The sequence below is a fragment of the Centropristis striata genome, chromosome 8 (genome assembly GCF_030273125.1).
Source record: "Centropristis striata isolate RG_2023a ecotype Rhode Island chromosome 8, C.striata_1.0, whole genome shotgun sequence".
Classification (NCBI taxonomy): Eukaryota; Metazoa; Chordata; class Actinopteri; order Perciformes; family Serranidae; genus Centropristis; species Centropristis striata.
Window position 1 is genome coordinate 37,380,991 of NC_081524.1, and position 21,048 is coordinate 37,402,038.

A 21,048-nucleotide genomic window follows, 5' to 3' on the forward strand; every position below is an offset into this window, starting at 1 on the left:
CACACATAAACTGCTCATATGAAAGACAATTTTTTTGTTCAGGCTTTTGATTGTTTCGGGACTGCTTTGGTTGTTTAAATTGCTGTTGTTTTGGTCTTTAAAAAATTGTATGTACATTTTTATGTTATGTGTATGATTTTTATGTGAAGCACTTTGTGACTTCTGTCTGTGAAAGGTGCTATATAAATAAAGTTTACTTACTAACTTACTTTCAAATAAACTTCAAGCAAAAACAATATGAAGAGATTATAAGATGTAAATAGAAAATGAGACAGGAAATGGAATCTTTTAAATATTTAAATGTGTTTTAGCAATTGTCAGTGAGTGTGTGTGTTTCTGCCATAAGGTGCCAATTACCAAACTACTAATCAACAGCTCACATTCCTTGTTGTTGTCATTTAGTCTGCTTCTGCTTTTGTTTTTTCATTATTTCTATTTGTCTTTGTTTCGGTTCTGTTCATTAATAATCCTTTGTGATCTGATGCCACTTTGTTAAATCAATCATCACTGATGATTTTGATTTTACTGGTGCAAGTTTCATGAATAAATGAATGAATTACACCACGCTATAAAACTGGATTTCATGAGCAGAGATTGGCATTTTTAAACCAGAACAAAACGTAAGTAACTGCTCTATAAATCTGAAACAAAATATATATGTATGCATATTCACTTCAGCAGCTATTTGGTGTGCTCTTTCATAGTTCTAAACTGTCAGAAAACAACAATGCCTATAAATAAATAAATAAATGAAAATGTAAGCAAAGTATGTGCCAAAATATCTTGAATTCCTTTTACTTCTTCCACACAAACCTGAGCGTACATCTCTAAGACAGTAAGTGTGTTTCTGACAAATCACTTGAGGTCTGTGTGGTACTTCATTCTAATCTGATAAGACAGGAAGTGAAGAGAGAGAGAGACCTTTTTATCCTCTTCATCTGGACATTTCCATAATCTATCAGTGGAAATCCTGCTCTGATCTGATCTCCAGGACGACTTCTCTTTAATACCTCCTCGTCTGCCAACATCTTTTTTTATCTGTCTGGCTTCATAATGAATACCAGAACTTTTGTACGAGCTACACTACCGGTCAAAAGTTTTAGAACAGCCCAATTTTTCCATTTTTTATTGAAATTCAAGCAGTTCAAGTCCAATGAACAGCTTGAAAGGGTACAAAGGTAAGTGGTGAACTGCCAGAGGTAAATAAAAAAAGGTAAGCTTAACCAAAACTGAAAAATAATGTACATTTAAGAATTATACAAGTAGGCCTTTTTTTCAGGGAACAAGAAATGGGTTAACAACTTAACTCTATGGAGTCTTGGGCTATTTTGTCCACTTTTGAATTCTTTTCATGTCTTTGTAAGTCATTTTGTGTCTTTTTGTGTCTTTTTTTAGTCATTTTGTGTCTTTTTTTAGTCATTTTGTGTCTTTTTGTGTCTTTTTTTAGTCATTTTGTGTCTTTTTTTAGTCATTTTGTGTCTTTTTTTGTCATTTTGTGTCTTTTTTTGGTCATTTAGTGTCTTTTGGTGTCTTTTTTTGTCATTTTGTGTCTTTTTTTGGTCATTTTGTGTCTTTTTTTAGTCCTTTAGTTCAACATAAAATGTGACTTGGAATCTTTTTTTTATTTTCAAAACACTATCATGCTCAATAAAGAATTTTAAATGTTGCAAATGTGCATTAATTTCAGAGTACACTGAGACATTAAACTGCATCATTTTCAATTAAATTCTGGAAAAGTTGGTGTGTTCTAAAACTTTTGACCAGTAGTGTATATTTTTGGACTTTGTATCTCCCCATCGTGTAATACGCACAATTACTAAGGTTAATGTGAGGCAGTGGGGAATTTAGTGCGTGTGTGTGTGTTTGTGCTGCTTCCTTTTCCTGTTCATTGTGTATCGCGTGTGTGTGTGCTTCTGTCAAGGAGGCTCCGGTGCTACAAAGAGACTCTGTCAAGGACTCTGCTTGGATTAGACACATCAAAGGAAGCCTCACAGAAGTAAAGATACACAGTTAAACACACACACACACACACACACACACACACACACACAGCTCAAAGGCACCACTTCTTCATTCATATCTCCACTCAGTGAAATACGTGATTATCACTTGCTAAGATCAGCCATTAAGACCAAGTCCATCTTCCTCTGCAGTTAACAAGAGGTAATTTGAAGTCTTAAAATAAACTGTAGCCAGTTTATAGTTTGTGATGGAATGAATAAGACATATTGGTATAGCCTGTTTTGAGTTTTTGTACTTGTAAACCAGCTATTCTCAACCTTGGGGTCCCGACCCCAAGTGTTTTAGTCTTTTTAGTCATTTAATGTCTTTTTTTTAGTCATTTTGTATCTATATTTGGTCATTTTGTTTCTTTTTTGGGTCATTTTGTGTCTTTTTTGGGTCATTTTGTGTCTTTTTTGGGTAATTTTGGGTCTTTTTTTTGGTAATTTTGGGTCTTTTTTGGTCAATTTGTGTCTTTTCTGGTCATTTTGTGTCTTTTTGTGGTCATTTTGTGTCTTTTTTTGGTCATTTTGTTTCTTTTTTGGGTCATTTTGTGTCTTTTTTGGTCATTTTGTGGTCAATTTGTGTCTTTTCTGGTCATTTTATGTCTTTTTGTGGTAATTCTGTGTCTTTTTGGGTCATTTTGTGTCTTTTTTTGGTCATTTTGTTTCTTTTTTGGGTCATTTTGTGTCTTTTTTTGGTCATTTTGTTTCTTTTTTGGGTCATTTTGTGTCTTTTTTTGGTCATTTTGTTTCTTTTTTGGGTCATTTTGCGTCTTTTTTTGGTCATTTTGTTTCTTTTTTGGGTCATTTTGTGTCTTTTTTTGGTCATTTTGTTTCTTTTTTGGGTCATTTTGTGTCTTTTTGGGTCATTTTGTTTCTTTTTTGAGTAATTTTGTGTCCTTTTTTGGTAATTTTGTTTCTTTTTTGGGTCATTTTGTGTCTTTTTTTGGTCATTTTGTTTCTTTTTTGGGTCATTTTGGGTCTTTTTTTTGTCATTTTGTGTCTTTTTGTGGTCATTTTGTTTCTTTTTTGTATGATCTGAACTGTGCGTGTGACTGTTCAGTGAGCGGGGGTCGTGGACAACATGCATGTTAAATTGGGGGTCGCGACTCAAAAAGGTTGAGAACTGCTGTTGTAAACTACAAGAAACTAGTGCTGGGGATTGCATTTCTTAAAGAACATTAACATGAATGTAATAAAATATAAAGGCATTAAATGTCTAATCAATAAGTTAACATCACTATGCTTCGACCAGTAGCAATTAATCTCTTGGTGTGGACATAAAACATCCACCACATTAATTCCACTTCTGCACTAATATTTATTCAGCACAACTTGCTCCGTTTGCTATCGTCTGTCCCGAATGTCATCCAAGAAACATAAAAAAATACATGTTTTTAAAAGCTAAAACTAAACAAATCTGCACGTTGAGCCCCTTCACAAATCAGACTGTGTGTGTGTGTGTGTGTGTGTGTGTGTGTGTGTGTGTGTTCTTGTACTTCCTACATAGTGAGGACCAGATCACGTTTTTAACCAACAGAGTGAGGACATTTTTGCAAAGTGAGGACATTTCGGCCGGTCCTCACTTCTTTAAAGGCTTTTTTGAGATTTCAGACTTTGTTTTAAGGGTTAAAGGTTACATGATAATGATAATTAACTGAAACTGTATTGTGTGGTTACAAAACTAACTGAAATTACAGTGAAAATGTCCTTCGTTTTCGTCTTTGTCAACTTTTTTCATACATACTGAAGATGGATAAGACAAAGGAAATAAAGGCAAAATTTACTGTGAGCTCTTTTAATCTCCCACCCAACAAATACCCCATTACAAAAAAAACCTTAAACTAATAAAAACTAAATTAAAACTAGCAAACTCACTCTAAGAACTAATTAAAACTAACTGAATTTGAAAAACAAAAATTCACAACAAAATTAGAACTAAAACTGATGAAAAAATCAAAACTATTATAACTTTGCAAGGGAATTCATTATTCCAATGAGGGCCCTCACAAAGATAGAAGTACGAGCATGTGTGTGTGTGTGTGTGTGTGTGTGTGTGTGTGTGTGTGATCTTACCAGACTTTGGGTTACAGAGGACCGGTGGGCTGCTGCTGAGTGTGGGGCTGCTGCTGTAATAACCGCTGCTGCCACAACTGCTGCTCATGCTGCTTCGCCGAACTCCGACTGCCACCTTGATCTCTTTAGTGGGACTCACTGAGACGGAGAGAGACGATGAGATGTGATAGAGGAAAGACAGACACCAGATAGCAATAAAGCCGGATGAAGACTGGAAATTTATTTGACAGTTTATTAACCCTTTATCAGGCAAAGAACTATATTTGGTAACTTCAGGTAATATTTCGAGAAAAAAGTTGCAAATTTACTAGATTAAAGTGGCAAATCTACAAGAAAAAAAGTTGCAGATTTAAGAGATTTAAAGTGGCAAATCTGTACGAAAAAAGTCTCAGATTTACGAGAAAAAAGTGGGAAAAAAGCAACTTTTTTCTCCCAGATTCACCACTTTAACCCTTAATAGGACACTCATTGAAATACTTGCAAATTCCAAATTTTAACCCTAGAGAATATTGGAGGATATTACATACAGCCAGAATGTGTAAAAAAAACAAACATACGAAAATAATATTTTTAGAAAAATGTTTATGAGATTAAAGTGGCAAATCTACAAGAAAAAAATGCGTAGCTTTATGATATTTAAAGTGGTGAATCTGGGAGAAAAAAAGTTGCTTTTTTCCCACTTTTTTCTCTTAAATCTGCGACTTTTTTTCTTGTAGATTTGCCACTTTAATCTAGTAAATTTGCAACTTTTTTCTCGAAATATTACGCCTGATAAAGGGTTAAACTACAAGGAGTTTTTAACCGGTTATGAGGAACAATTTATTGAGACTCAATTTAAAACTGATGCCTTTTTATGACCTACATGAGCAAACAAGACGAGACAATTTCTATGTAGTTAACGGCTTGCAGACCAGAAGAGCCTGTTTGGATTTTACCTGGCAGAGTTTGGCAGTAAGTCATACATTAAAAGGAAGCAGGAGGAGATTTTTCTTTTATATCCGATGTTATATTTTGTGCATATGGATGACACTGAGGCAGGAAAACTAAATAAAATAAAAAAGGGACAGTGAAAACAGGTGAAAACACAAGTCAACCTTGGTTGGTCGGATGGAGAGAATATTAGTTAAATAAACCCTCTTTCAGATTACTTCAGTTAACCCATTTAGGCCTTAAACACCTGGAAAAATGCCTGTAAAACCTATATTTGAGAGCTTATACATGTGGCTTTTATAAGAAGTTGAGTTTATTTGTCCAAACCTTCAATAAAGTTTTTTTTTTCTTAAATCAACGTGTTGCATTGCGACACTCCCACATGTATTCTGATGCATTTCATTGGCGAAGACACCGAAAATAGGTGGAAAAAACTACAAATATTAGAAAAAATGACGTATCCGTTTTCCAGGCTTTAATGGGTTAAGTTAAAGTTGTTCCCCTGGGGTCCATCACTTACTGCCATTGTTTGCCTATTACAAGCACTTTGAGTTATGCATGTTTCTGAGAGGAGCCTTCCTTAAAATAGGGGATGTTACACGTTTTAAGAGAGAATCAATGTCTGCAGTTGTAGTTAAGATAAAGATGCTTCAGTATGAAAAGCACAGCTCTAAACTCTAAACTGTTGTGCGTTTTAAAGTGGCCATTCTTTTAGATCAGCTATTCTCAACCTTGGGGTCATGACCCCAATTGGGGTCGCAAGATGATTTCTGGGGGTCGCCAGATCATTTTGGAAGTCGGCTCTGTCTCAGTGTTCACGTGTTTTTGTCTTTTTGGTCACTTAATGTCCTTTTTTTTGTAATTTTGTGTATTTTTTGTAATTTTGTGGGGTTTTTTAGTCATTTTGTGGTCAGTTTGAGTCTTTTTTTGGGCCATTTTGTGTCTTTTTTTTGGGCCATTTTGTGTCTTTTTTTGGGCCATTTTGTGTCTTTTTTTTGTCATTTTGTGTCTTTTTTGGTAATTTTGTGTCTTTTTTGGTCAATTTGTGTCTTTTTTTGATCATTTTGTGTCATTTTGTGGTCAATTTGATTCTTTTTTGGGTAATTTTGTGTCTTTTCTGACAAATGCCAAAGTAGCAACTTATTACTTTACAAGGAGTCTCTGGCTTGAAGCTGACTGTTTTTAGTTGTTGTCTGCTTCATTATTTGTCCAAAATACGTCGTATCAACTGAGTTTGTATGATCTGAACTGTGCGTGGAGATTGTGTTCAGTGAGCGGGGGTCGCCACTCAAAAAGGTTGAGAACTACTGTTGTAGATTACAGTGGAGCATCTAAATGGCAGTCATTGTCTAATCATTTTAAATTCATGTAAAAGGTGTTTGAGGCAGAGGGTATTTTTATACTTTCCTGGAAAATGGCACTGACAATTTCCACAGAGTGGCGATACTTGACATTTTTCTAGTGCCACAGTTGAAGCCGTGAGCTTGTTTCTTTTTTGGGTCATTTTGTGTCTTTTTTTAGTCATTTTGTTTCTTTTTTGGGTCATTTTGTGTCTTTTTTTGGTCATTTTGTGTCTTTTTTGGTCATTTTGTGTCTTTTTGTGGTCATTTTGTGTCTTTTTTGGTCAATTTGTGTCTTTTCTGGTCATTTTGTGTCTTTTTGTTGTCATTTTGTGTCTTTTCTGGTCATTTTGTGTCTTTTTGTGGTAATTTTGTGTCTTTTTTGGTCAATTTGTGTCTTTTCTGGTCATTTTGTGTCTTTTTGTGGTCATTTTGTATCTTTTTTGGGTGATCTGAAGTGTGCGTGTGAGATTCTGTTCAGTGAGCGGGGGTCGCCACTCAAAAAGGTTGAGAACTACTGCTTTAGATTACAGTGGAGCATCTAAATGGCAGTCATTGTCTAATCATTTTAAATTCATGTAAAGGTGTTTGAGGCAGAGAGTATTTTAATACTTTCCGGGAAAATGGCACTGACAATTTCCACAGAGTGCCGATACTTGACATTTTTCTAGTGCCACAGTTGAAGCCGTGAGCTGAATAAACCAAATCAAACGGTGTCAACAGAAGACAGCGGTTAAAATGCCACTGTAGAGGACAGAATCCAATAACTACGGCAAACATTTATGAACTTTATTTATTTATGAGCTGTGAACAGAGCTGGCACACTGTATTATACTAACTTGTGCGTTTCCTGTGATTTATCATAAATATTGTAGTATATAGCAGTAGTTCTCAACCTTTTTGAGTTGCGACCCCCAATTTAACATGCATGTTGTCCGTGACCCCCGCTCACTGAACAGAATCTCACACTCACAGTTCAGATTACCAAAAAAAAGACACAAAATGACGAAAAAAAGGAAACAAATTGACCACAAAATGACCAAAAAAGGCACAAAATGGCCAAAAAAGACACACAATCACCAAAAAGACACAAAATCACCAAAAAAGACACAAAATTACCAAAAAAAAGACACAAAATTACTTAAAAAAAGACACAAAAAAGACACAAAATTACCAAAAAAAGACAAAAAAATCACCAAAAAGACACAAAATGACTAAAAAAAACCCACGAAATGACCAAAAAAAGGAAACAAATTGACCAAAAAAGACACAAAATGACAAAAAAGGACACAAAATGACCAAAAAAAGACACAAAATGACCAAAAAATGACACAAAAATGACCAAAAAAAGACAAAAAAATCACCAAAAAAGACACAAAATTACAAAAAAAGGACACAAAATTACACCACTGTGTTTACCTGAGAGGAAGCTGGTGTTGCCTCCATCTGAGTTCTGTTTGCGGAGACAGAAGGGACTGTCGTGGCTCTCGGGGATGCAGCGGCTGCGCTCGTGAAGAAGTTCGATTAACCGCCGCCGCCGCCGGAAATTCATTCGGAACTGGTAGAGGAGCGGACCGTCAACAAAGTGGTGCTTGTTGGTAACTGGTGATGAAGAAAAACAGACATGGGGAGAAAAATTAGGCTTTGCTTGAGAGACAGAGAGATAAAGAAATAAGACAGACGCCAACAAACCAAGTGTCTCTTCTTTAACCTCCTGAGAGCCAAGCTTTTGTTTGGTATGTATTGTTAGTTTCTCCTAGATATTCTGGATTTGTAGGACCTGATAAATACAAAAACTGAAAAAAATAATGGGTTCATTTTACTGTACAACGCAATTAATTCACCAGTGAATAAAACTTTTTATTTCCTTACATTTACATCCTCTCATTTGAAGAATGATAGTAAAAGTCTATTCGTTTTCAAATGAATACTTCCTGATTAGCAGAGTCGGAACTTGGTGCTAATGCTAAAAATAATCAAACTTGCACAGAACATCAAACTACAAACATTATTAAGCACAAATACACAAGTTTTAGCCATAAAATCTGATCAGCTTTGGTACCTGGTCCACTTTTGTCTGGGTAAAAGCTGTTAATTGACTTTACCAAGATGCTGCCATCTGATTTTTACACTGATTGATGTATTGTTCTTATTCTAGAGTGCATAGTTCTAGTTAAGCAGAATTAAGTATAAGGTCCAGAAAACCTAAAATGAAATGTCCACATATGAGGACGCAGGGTCACAGGAGGTTAAGATAAATGATGAAGAAGGTGAACAGCAAGAGGAAATGGACTTCTCATATTTTAATAACTCAAACTATTTTCCATGTAGGGGTGGACGATATGGCCCTAAAAGAATATCACGATATTGCAGGCTATTTTTGCAATAATGATATACTTGACGATATTAGGAAATACTTAAAAAGACATAGAAAATATGATTTGTTTAGTCTGTATGAATAAATAAAAATCTAACATGTAGTTTGAAGAGCAAATCTCAACAGTAGCCAAATACAAAAAATTTACTCTCAACTCTTGAGTATGAGCAAATAATAAAAATAACCATTTAGGGGTTCCGGGGGCAAATTTTAATGAAATTTTGTAAAGAAGAATAAAGGTTCTTGTATGTTTTATTTAAGGCATCTTATTTTGAAAGTCTTCTTGTAAATTATGTGGTGGATTCTCTTAACACACTGTGCTTTTATTTTGAAAGCTGCATGTGTTTAGCGAGAGGGAGTAAGTAGCTTTTTGTGATTAAAACAACTTTAACCACTACATCAAGAAGTAGGAACGTTGTCAATATCATGATATGCATTTCTTTAACCATAAAAAAAATACTGATATTATCGTGAACGATACGATATGGCACACCCCTATTTCCATGTTAAATTTGTATATTGGTTGTGAGTCAGACTCTTAATATCTCACAAGTCAATTCATTTATCAACTAAGGAAATACATAATGATTTGTTCCACAAGTCAGATTGGCTAAAAAACCCTCACAGACTTATATTTGAACCTGAACTGAGTTCAGCCAAGCCTGAAACTCTGAACTCAACTAAGCAGCACTAAACAAACTGTCCACTGAGCCGAGATCACCTGAGCTGAACAAACATAAAGCGACCTCGGAGAGCGACGACCTCAGCCACCTCGACGGAGCCGATAAGACCAGCTGGACCGAATCACGTGTAACTGTCAGTGTTCAAGCCCTGCTGCTATCATATATACCAGCTATTCTCAACCGTGGGGTCCTGACCCCAAGTGGGGTCGCAAGATGATTTCTGGGGGTCGCCAAATCATTTTGGAAGTCAGCTCTGTCTCCACTGTGTTAAAGTGTTCATGTGTTTTAGTCTTTTTGGGTATTTAATGTCATTTTTTGTAATTTTGTGTGTTCTTTTGTAATTTTGTGTCTTTTTTGTAATTTTGTGTCTTTTTTGGTCATTTTTTGTCTTTTTTTTGTCAGTTTGTGTCATTTTTTGGTCATTTTGTGTCATTTTCTGATAATTTTGTGTCTTTTTTTGGTCATTTTGTGTCTTTTTTGGTCATTTTGTGGTCAATTTGTTTCCTTTTTTGGTAATTTTGTGGGGGTTTTTTTGTCATTTTGTGTCTTTTTTGGTAATTTTGTCTTTTTGGTGATTTTTTTGTCCTTTTGTGTCTTTTTTGTGATTTTGTGTCTTTTTTTAAGTAATTTTGTGTCTTTTTTTGGTAATTTTGTGTCTTTTTTGGTGATTGTGTGTCTTTTTGGTGATTGTGTGTCTTTTTTTGGTGATTTTGTGTCTTTTTTGGGTCATTTTGTGTCATTTTTTGGCCATTTTGTGTCTTTTTTGGTCATTTTGTGGTCAATTTGTTTCCTTTTTTTCGTCATTTTGTGTCTTTTTTTGGTAATTTTGTGTCTTTTTTTTGGTAATCTGAACTGTGCGTGTGAGATTCTGTTCAGTGAGTGGGGGTCGCGGACAACATGCATGTTAAATTGAGGGTCGCGACTCAAAAAGGTTGAGAACTACTGCTATATACTACAATATTTATGATAAATCACAGGAAACGCACAAGTTAGTCCATCAACTACTCAGCTACATACATCACAAACCTTCTTAGTTATTTATAAGTAAGTTCACGTCAGCTGTATACAAACTTGCTGTGCTGTGACATCATTTCTAGATGACTTACCAGGCCCATTCATACAGGATCAGTAATGAAACCCCTACTTCCACTCTGGGTTGTTGGCAATAGAAAACACTTGGGTTTTTTAACCTATTATTTGAATGGCAAGGTACAAGGACAGATTGTTATATGACGTGATCTAACACAGTGTCAGTTGGTGTAACCAGTAATTTTCTTCCCATAAAAATGTAATTATATACAGGAAAGTAAATGTGAACTAAAATTAGAAAAAAAAATCCAATCCACGTTTACATTGCAACACTATGGTATATAACAAATTTTACATAATTTGTCAAAACGTTAGAAAAAAATGGTTGTATTAAGAATATGTTTTGCTCAATATTGACAAAAATGTGTAAATGTAGAAATGGTTTTAAAAATAAGTTTTTTAAAATGAAGTAATTAAATGTTTAAGTCCACTAATATATAAAACTAATATAAAATACAATGTAGGTGGATGAAGTATTTAATATTGATCTTTTTTTTTTGTGGTTACACCATTTGACATCTAGCCAATCCTTATATGTCATTGACCCATATCTTTGTCAGGCAGTTTTTATCAACATTCATTTTTCTATCAAATGTCAATTTGCTATCTGTACAAAGAAACAACATCAGTGACTGTCACACCGTTACTGTATGCCTGACGTCTTGATGATCAATATGTACAGCCACATGCTAATAATCTAGTGTATTTCTACTGTGTCGTCATTTATTTATTGTTTAATTTATCAACCTTCAGTACAGTAAGAAGCACAAGCCGGGTTTGTGGTTAGCTGATGTGCTTTTGTGGGCGCAAGGCTATTGTCAACCTAGCAAAATCCTTTTATTATACGTGACAAAAGAAAAAAACACACTATGGGACAGCCTTTACAAGATAAACTGTCCACGTTCGCCCCGTGTCAGCATTGGCTTTCTCCGCTTCCTCCCACAGTCCAAAGACATGCAGGTTATGTTAACTGGTGACGTAAGGTGTGAATGGTTCTCTGTGTAAGGGCCAATAAGGGCCAGTTCATCAATAATCATTTAAGTTAAAAACAGTTAAAAATGAATGATAATAATTTCATTGTAATTCATGCAATGCTAAGAGTATGTTAGTTTAAAATATACAATTAGAAATGTTTAAAGGGTTAAAAGTGTTTCTATGCTTTAAATTTTACATTGTGATGTCACTATATGCTATCAGTTATTGGAATAATTGCTCACTGAATATACGTGAACTGAATAGTAAAGTATCTTTTAATTATTACTTGAGAATGCACTATTTAAATTTGTGAGTAGTGAATTAACATATTTACTGTATGAAAGTGAGAATTAATGTCATAGATATGAATGTAATAACTTATTCGGAATGATTTCTGATGATGTATATAATAATGTCTACAATGTTTAATTGTTAGTGATTTTTGTTTTGTCTTGTGGACCCCAGGAAGACTAGCTCTTCCCACTTTTGGTGACAGCTAATGGGGATCTTTTTAACAATAAATAAACAATAAACTATATAGTGGTAACTATGGTAACTGACTGTGTATCTTAAGTTTCGTTTTTAGTCAGAACATGGTGGAAGCAAGACAGTCTTTTGACTTTGTGCGTCAGACTTGTAATTTACTTTGTTGTTTTAAACATTTTAAAAGACAAAGAAGTTGTCATGTCTCGTCGCTCGCGTGGAAAAAGAGTGTTTTTATCGACTGACTATAGAAGTGGCGCAGTTAAGAAGGAAGACCAAACGGAGTGCCGCTACACTCTGTGATAGTCTGGTGATGTGTCCGGGGTGAACCCTGCTTCTCACCCAATATCAGCTGGGATCGGCTCCCACGACCCTAATTATAACCCTATTTACGGATAATGAATGAATGGATAAAGCCTTGCCCAGTATGATAACAGCCTGCTTTTGGCCCACTGTCTTTGGCACAGCAAATACAGCAAATCTGTTCTGAACATTGTTGTTATTTATATTCATAATTTACTTACAGTATGTCCATTATCTGCAACTTCTACTTTTAGGTCTGTTTGAAAGCTGCTTCTTCCCTAATCCCAGCTGGTCGGATGTATTGGTGTAGCAAAACAGCTGCCATATTGTCCCCACAGACAGTAAACAATGAAATCCAAACACAATGTGGATCCATCCAGACTTGCCTTCTATACATAATAATGTATGAATGTGTGGCCTCTGCAGCCCAGCCCAGCAACAACATAGAGCAGAAACACAGATTAGTTATCTCTACCTCTCCAGCATGTTTATAATGACTTTTTAATGGGAACTGGAGGCCTGTAAACACATTATCAACTAAACTGAATTAGTTTAAATGGCTCTCCCAACTCTAACTAAAGGGCGTATGATGATAAGAACAGAGCAAAGTCTGCATATCATCCACTATCAGGATTTCCACAGGGTGATGACACTATGAGGCCATCATGAAGCACTCTATTACATGAACTTGGTGAAGTGGCAGTGGTATTTTTATTGTGTTTTGTTGCTTATGGACACATGAAGACTGTAAGTAGTTCCACATGTCAACCCCAAGCTGTGATGAAGGCTATCTACACTACCGGTCAAAAGTTTTAGAACACCCCAATTTTTCCATTTTTTTATTGAAATTCAAGCAGTTCAAGTCAAATGAACAGCTTGAAAGGGTACGAAGGTAAGTGGTGAACTGCCAGAGGTAAATAAAAAAAGGTAAGGTTAACCAAAACTGAAAAATAATGTACATTTCAGAATTATACAAGAAGGCCTTTTTCAGGGAACAATAAGTTGGTTAACAACTTAACTCTATGGAGTCTTAGGCTATTTTGTCAATTTTTTAAAAATTCTTTTCATGTCTTTGTAAGTCATTTTGTGTCTTTTTTTTGTCATTTTGTGTCTTTGGGTGTCTTTTTTTGTCATTTTGTGTCTTTTTTTGGTCATTTTGTGTCTTTAGGTGTCTTTTTTGTCATTGTGTGTCTTTTTTTGGTCATTTTGTGTCTTTTTTTAGTCCTTTAGTCTAACATAAAATGTGATTTTGAATCTTTTTTTTACTTTCAAAACACTATCATGCTCAATAAAGAATTTTAAATGTTGCAAATGTGCATTAATTTCAGAGAACACTGAGACATTAAACTGCATAATTTTTAATTAAATTCTGGAAAAGTTGGTGTGTTCTAAAACTTTTGACCAGTAGTGTATATTGTACATGTGCAGTGCCTAAACTTAATATTTATTCTGTCTTTTTGTAGACAAACCCTATCTTCAGACTATCATAGTGAAATCTGCACAACAGTGTGTATTCAAATGAAAACCCCCTCCAGCACTGAGGTCATGTGACATCTCTGCACTAATAAACATCCTTATTTAATCAGATGCGGGTGTGCACCACAGACATCGGCGTAAAATCTAATTTCATGTCATGTGGTGACCTGACAGGAAGTCATTCGCCATCAACATTCGCTGTCGAAGAAAAATCTAAAAATGTAAACTCACTATAGTGGGGAGAATGTTGGCCATCTAAGTATACATGCACACAATAACCTGGTGTGGTCCAGCATTCTTTCTATGCCCTTTATTTTAATGCTGAAAACTAAAGTATTGAAACATCTGGTGCTTATTATGCCTTTAATTGACTTTATTTAATGAGGTGCTGCAAACACACGTTCACAGCTGTGAGTTACATATTGCATTACTCTGCACACAAAGCAGAAGTATTAATGCTCTTCTGAAATGAACAAGAAAAACACTTTGGTTTCCAGTTCCTCTCCAGTTTCCTGCACCAACACAGAAAATATTTTACACTTTTTGTCAGCTTTCATTGTTGGAAGTTTCATTAGCGATTCATGAATAACTAAACAGTCATGAATCAGATATTTCTGCTTCCATTTTATATAAGCTGAACTAACAACATATACAAACAAATAAGTGTATATAAATCACATATTCCCAGATAACATGATAGTCCTGGTTCCAGCCTCTACAGCCAGGGGAACTTGTTGACCTCTCTGTGACATTCAGGTCACATTTTTCTCGTGTTTATTACTCAGTAACATTCAGTAAGTCTGCTCACTCTTGGACGTCGGCAGGTCAGGTCAGGCAGAGGAGACACTGAGAATCAAGACTAGTGAAATACAATCCCAGCCAGTGTGAGATATAATGTGGGTCAGTTAAGATCGGCTAGGGGCTAAAACTGGTTTTAAGCGCCAGATTGTGTTGACCACAATACAAGCATTCTTATGAGACTGGTTTAAAAGAAAGGTGTAATACTGTTATCCAGGTTAGATCTTTGTATACACTACCGGTCAAAAGTTTTAGAACACCCCAATTTTTCCAGTTTTTTATTGAAATTCAAGCAGTTCAAGTCAAATGAACAGCTTGAAAGGGTACAAAGGTAAGTGGTGAACTGCCAGAGGTAAATAAAAAAAGGTAAGCTTAACCAAAACTGAAAAATAATGTACATTTCAGAATTATACAAGTAGGCCTTTTTCAGGGAACAAGAAATGGGTTAACAACTTAACTCTATGGAGTCTTGGGCTATTTTGTCCATTTTTCAATTCTTTCCATGTCTTTGTAAGTCATTTTGTGTCTTTTTTTGGTCATTTTGTGTCTTTTTTGTCATTTTGTGTCTTTTTTTTTGTCATTTTGTGTCTTTTTTTAGTCCTTTAGTCCAACATAAAATGTGATTTTGAATCTTTTTTTTTAACTTTCAAAACACTATCATGCTCAATAAAGAATTTTAAATCTTGCAAATGTGCATTAATTTCAGAGTACACTGAGACATTAAACTGCATCATTTTCAATTAAATTCTGGAAAAGTTGGTGTGTTCTAAAACTTTTGACCAGTAGTGTATCTATTATGCTAATGTGACCAGCTGGATCTCCTCTGCGATAAAAACTGCAGCAAGGTTAAACTGAACTTGACATTTTTAAGATAGGGCCATAAGGATGTGTTTATGTATGCAGATAGGGCCGTAATCACACTATGAACACTTATCAGATTGCATGACCTAAAAAAGAGCCAGGAGCATAAAACGAGACACCACTAGCAGAGCTTAAGGTTCATGCAGAGGTGACTACTTGTGTCATTCACGGCTCATCAATCCATCAATAGCGTGACCTTCAGTCAGACTGTGGGCACCGACCCAGCAAGTCATAAAATGTTGACATACTTTAGATTAAATATCCTAAATTTTCTATACAATAAAAAAAAAGTATGCGCTTGATACTGTAGGTCAGTGGTTCCCAAATGTTTTTAGCCGTGCACCCCCTTCTATGTCCCAACCGTGTTGATGCACCCCCAGTCCCCCACACCTTCTAAAAAAACAAAATGCAATAAGCTTTTTTTATCGCCATATTAAAGGCAGCATGTTTAATCATGCTCAAATGAGAACACACATATAATTAAATAATCACCATCACAACAACGCAGTCTCGCGTTTGAATGAACCTGAACACAGTTTCAATATAATGCAACAAAGTTATGCGCAAGCTTCCACTTTTAAGAGCAAAGAGGATGATGACAGGCTCAGGATCAGAGGCAGAAAGCACATAAGTTGGAAAATGTTATAATATTTTGAGCCGCGTTGAACAAAAATTGCAGCAAGTTTAAATGAGCGTGGAGCTAAACAACCCGTCATCATAACACAGGCTGGAAAAATGGAAGAAGATAACTTCTTATACGCTTCATTTTAAGATGAAGTGCATTTTGAAAAGCCTGCATTTATTTATTAATTAATATTACAGTTTTTGATTTTACATTTTACAAAGGAAATGTTTATTTACACTTCTTTATTGTGTGGGGGGAAAAATGTAATTGTGTAATTATCGGATCGCCATTACATTTTTCATCTCGCGCACCCCCTAGGGGTCCATGCACCACACTTTGGGAATCCCTGCTGTAGGTCATTCAAACAGTTTTCAGTAGATAACACAAACGGCTTCCCCGTCTTCCTCACCGTGCTGAATGATGCCGTGCTCCAGAAGCCTCCTCCCCAGCCGCTCCGTCTCCTCCCTGGTGGCCATCTCTCCCTCCTGAAGCAGCCAGTCGACGAACTCAGAGGCCACCACCGCGCGCTCGAACGTCCCGCCCTCCTCCTCCCTGGTTTGTAACAGGGTATTCTCTGTGTTCATCAGTCTGTGGAGAGATGAGAGCAAGGTTTTGCTACTTTAATTGTCAAGATACCACTTTTTCACGTCAGATATGGTCTTTTTCACTTAATTAAAAAACTTAAAAAGCTGTTAATAATATATTTGTATGGATCAAGGTTATAATAGTTTGGGATTTTTTATTAGCTTTAGTTTTAATTTCGTTGTCAATTTTTGTTGTTTTTTTCGGAAAATGCTTAGTTTTAGTTTAGTTTTTATTAGTTTTAGTTTTTTTGTATTGGGGTATTTGTTGGGTGCCAGATTCAATAAGGTCACAATCAATGTTGCCTTTATTTCCTTTGTCTGATCCATCTCAGCCCCAATAAGTTTATTAAGTCATAAAACCAAATAGATGAAATAGATTTCATATCAACCAAAAAGGTTTACATATGAAAAAAGTTGACAAAGACGGAAACTAAAGACATTTTCACTATAATTTTAGTTAGTTTTAGTTAGTTTTGTAACCACAAAATACAGTTTCAGTTAGTTATCGTTTTTCAAAAAACTCTCGTTTTTATTTTTATTTCAGTTAACGAAAATGTGTTTTCAATTCTACTTTTCGTTATTTTGTTAGTTTTCGTTTACTATAATAACCTTGGTATGGATGCACTTTGTTTTTGAAAAAAACGTCTTGTGCAAAACGGCTGCTATTTTGGTTTAAAATATTTCCCACACAGAACTTTTTGCAGCATTTGTCACTGTCAGCACCATTCAAAATTAAATTTAAAGAGCAACTTTATGCAAAAGTTTAAACTTGGGTATTTAGAAGAACAAAGGAATTATAATTCCACTGTAAAATACTGCTTCTGTGTGGAGTTTGCATGTTCTCCCCGTGTCAGTGTGGGTTCTCACCGGGTACTCCAGCTTCCTCCCACAGTCCAAAAACATGCAGCTTAGATTAATTGGTAACTCTAAATTGCCCGTAGGTGTGAATGAGAGTGTGGCTGTCTGCCTCTTGTGTAAAATACTGGATATAACTCAACCCTTTATCAGGGAAAGAACTATATTTGGTAACTTCAGGTAATATTTCAAGAAAAAAAGTTGCAAATTTACTAGATTAAAGTGGCAAATCTACAAGAAAAAAGTCACAGATTTACGAGAAAAAAGTGGGAAAGAAGCTACTTTTTTCTCCCAGATTCACCACTTTAACCCTTAATAGGGCACTCATTGAAATACTTGCAAATTCCAAATTTCAACCCTAGAGAATATTGGAGGATATTACATACAGCCAGAATGTGTAAAAAAAAAAAAACATACGAAAATAATATTTTGAGAAAAAAGTTTACAAGATTGAAGTGGCAAATCTACGAGAAAAAAAAGCGCAGATTTATGAGATTTAAAGTGGTGAATCTGGGAGAAAAAAGTTGCTTTTTTCCCACTTTTTTCTCGTAAATCTGCGACTTTTTTCGCAAAGATTTGCCACTTAAAATCTCTTAAATCTGCGACTTTTTTTCTTGTAGATTTGCCACTTTAATCTAGTAAATTTGCAACTTTTTTCTTGAAATATTTGAAGTTACCAAATATAGTTCTTTGCCTGATAAAGGGTTAACACTCAATCTGGCCTATACCTCAATGACATAGCACCAGTACTGAGTATCAGATCTCTGCACCTTCAGAGTGAAACAGAGCAGGCAGTTGCATTAAAAAAGCAATCCAATCAAAAATGGCAATCCACTAATGGTAATTTGAAGTCATTGGTTTCGCTTTATGTGAACTGTGAATATATTCAGAAATAAATTCAGCAATTGCAATCAATTTGTTTCTGGAGATTAAATCAATTTAGCATCTTGAGTGCAGTGCTTTAGACTGTATCAGGGAAAGCAAAGTGAACATGCTACAACATTAATTTTGCAGCTCTGGCTGATGTCTCCATAGCAACAGCTGGCAGGGCTGGTCGTGTTATATACAGAACAAATTTATCTGAGTGGAAAAAAATGTGAGTTTCAAGAAACGCTGCAAAATTTATAACCAATAGCCATAATATGACCCTATAGTGCCGTTTAATTATCCAAGAGATGTGTTCCGGGTTCAGTAAAAAGGGGTTATTGGGAAAAGGAAGATTTCTAAAATGGGAATTTCCAGCAGGGAAAATCTTCCAAACCAGCAGCTCCACTCTGTAATCTGCACAGACACTGCACTGTAACTATCTCCGGGTTAGCACTTCAGCCACAGAGGAAACTTTAAACTAAATCCATGTTATTCCTCGAGCCTCATACACTAAAACTACAGATCATATTATCGTGATGACAAGGTATTAACATCAACAAAAACCTTTGCTTCACTCACAATAACTGTGGTTTTGGATAAGATTTCATAAATGTTTCTTCTGCAAAATACAAAATATCACAACCAAGGCAGCGTTTCACTGCTGGCATTCTACTGTTTCATTTAGAAATGTGTTTAATTCAGAGGATTACATGAAGCGGCTGGTGTTATCTCTTCTGGATGACACCAGATGACACATACACACTCAAACAAACAAAATCAGACAAGTACACACAAGCACAGAAGAGAACTGCTGACTTTTCTCTCTCTAACCACACATTCACACCCGTCACTCTCACACAGACACTGTCACCTGAACATCCACACAGTATAAATCAGTCAGGCAGTGGTTATTAAGAAACAATAAGTGTTCTTTGATACACATGTGCATGTCAAAACATGTGCTCGCAATGAGCTGAGATACTAACCCTTCCACTTCTTTGTTGGCTTTTTGCTGGCACAGTTTAAATTCCCACATTCTGTTTTAATGACTGTCAATCATTCACTAAAGCAGTAGTTCTCAACCTTTTTGAGTCATGTTGCATGTTGTCCACGACCCCCACTCACTGAACAGAATCTCACACGCACAGTTCAGATCATACAAAAAAGAAACAAAATGACCACAAAAAGACACAAAATGGCCAGAAAAGACACAAATTGACCAAAAAAGACACATAATGACCAAAAAAGACACAAAATGACCAAAACAAGACACAAAATGACCACAAAAAGACACAAAATGACCAGAAAAGACACAAATTGACCAAAAAAGATACAAAATGACCAAAAAAAGACACAAAATGACCAAAAAAAGACACAAAATGACCCAAAAAAGAAACAAAATGACCAAAAAAAGACACAAAATGACCCAAAAAAGAAACAAAATGACAAAAAAAAGACATTAAATGACTAAAAAGACTAAAACACTTTAACACAGTGGAGACAGAGCTGACTTCCAATATGATTTGGCGACCCCCAGAAATCATCTCGCGACCCCAATTGGGGTCGGGACCCCAAGGTTGAGAATAGCTGCACTAAAGTGTCGACTCTACACACCAAACCAATTTAATCCAGGCAGATCTCATTTATGGGATTTAGAGGAACATGTCATGAACTGAAAGTATGGAAAACGAATGGTTTTCAGATAAAGACACTGGATATTTGTTTTCCATCCTTTCCCCAAAGGATTTAGGCTCAGAGATAGGAAACTTTAACAACCAGTGACCTAATTTGACTGGTCCTAACTGGATTAAAGAACCAGTGTTGCCTGTCTGTCTGTCAGTGAATGGATAATCTTAAAATCTGAAACCATTAACACTGCAGAAAAGCCAGTTTGTATTTTTTGGCCTAAAACAGTGATTTAATTTGGTAAAACTTGGAAATATAAATTATTGACATTTAGGGCAATAATGTAAGTTAGCACAACAAAGGAAGCCAGTTGTCTGCTCAAAAGTTTGTGAGTTGTTGTTACTTATATCTTTAAGTTGGGGTTCAAAACAAGGGACAATAGTTCTGCTAACTCTTATTTCTTTGTTGTGAAATTCAGTCATTAGCGAAAGCTAGCGGCTAACTGATGCTAGCGGCTAATTGATGCTAGCGGCTAACTGATGCTCACGGCTAACTGATGCTAGCGGCTAACTGATGCTAGCGGCGCTGCTTGTTACAGCTAGTAGCCATTAGCCTATCAATGCTAACTCAAAATTGTGGTCACAACATTAGCTGACATTTCATAGCGGCGTTACAATCGTGCCAGAGAAATTCAGAGTTGAGCAAACTCAAAAACAAAACTTAAAATATTTAGTTTAATTGTCCAACTTAAAATGTTATCGAAGTTTGTTGCCTTGAAATTTTGAGTTCACCCAACTTTTCTTTTTTTGCAGTGAAGGTGACTTTTTTTTAAATTCATACCAGATCAGGAGATAAATTATGAAAAATGCTGATGGATGGTGGGTTAATGTCTTACTGGTCAGCTTTAGAGGTCCAGATAGGCAGATTCTGTTACCTTTGGACTGAGCTTAGCAAAGCTAACCATCTGCTGGCTCTAGCTGCATATTTACTGTACACACACATGAGAGGGGGTATTGATCTTTTTATCCAACTCTCGACAGGAAAGCAAATAAGCAGATTTGCTTTCCAGCATATTTCAGTCAAGCATGTCTGGCTGG

The 21,048-nt window shown here is 35.6% G+C and overlaps 1 protein-coding gene across 1 annotated transcript in view; it reads right to left on the minus strand.

The window, feature by feature from the left end:
• deptor (DEP domain containing MTOR-interacting protein) overlaps nucleotides 1-21,048 on the minus strand; it is a 51,810-nt gene that overhangs the window by 11,299 nt on the left and 19,463 nt on the right. Inside the window, exons 5-7 of the mRNA XM_059338396.1 lie at nucleotides 16,429-16,607; nucleotides 7,769-7,951; nucleotides 4,080-4,217 (exon numbers count right to left, since the gene is read on the minus strand). Coding sequence (XP_059194379.1) covers nucleotides 4,080-4,217; nucleotides 7,769-7,951; nucleotides 16,429-16,607 — 500 coding nt within the window. The remainder of the gene's footprint in view (nucleotides 1-4,079; nucleotides 4,218-7,768; nucleotides 7,952-16,428; nucleotides 16,608-21,048) is intronic.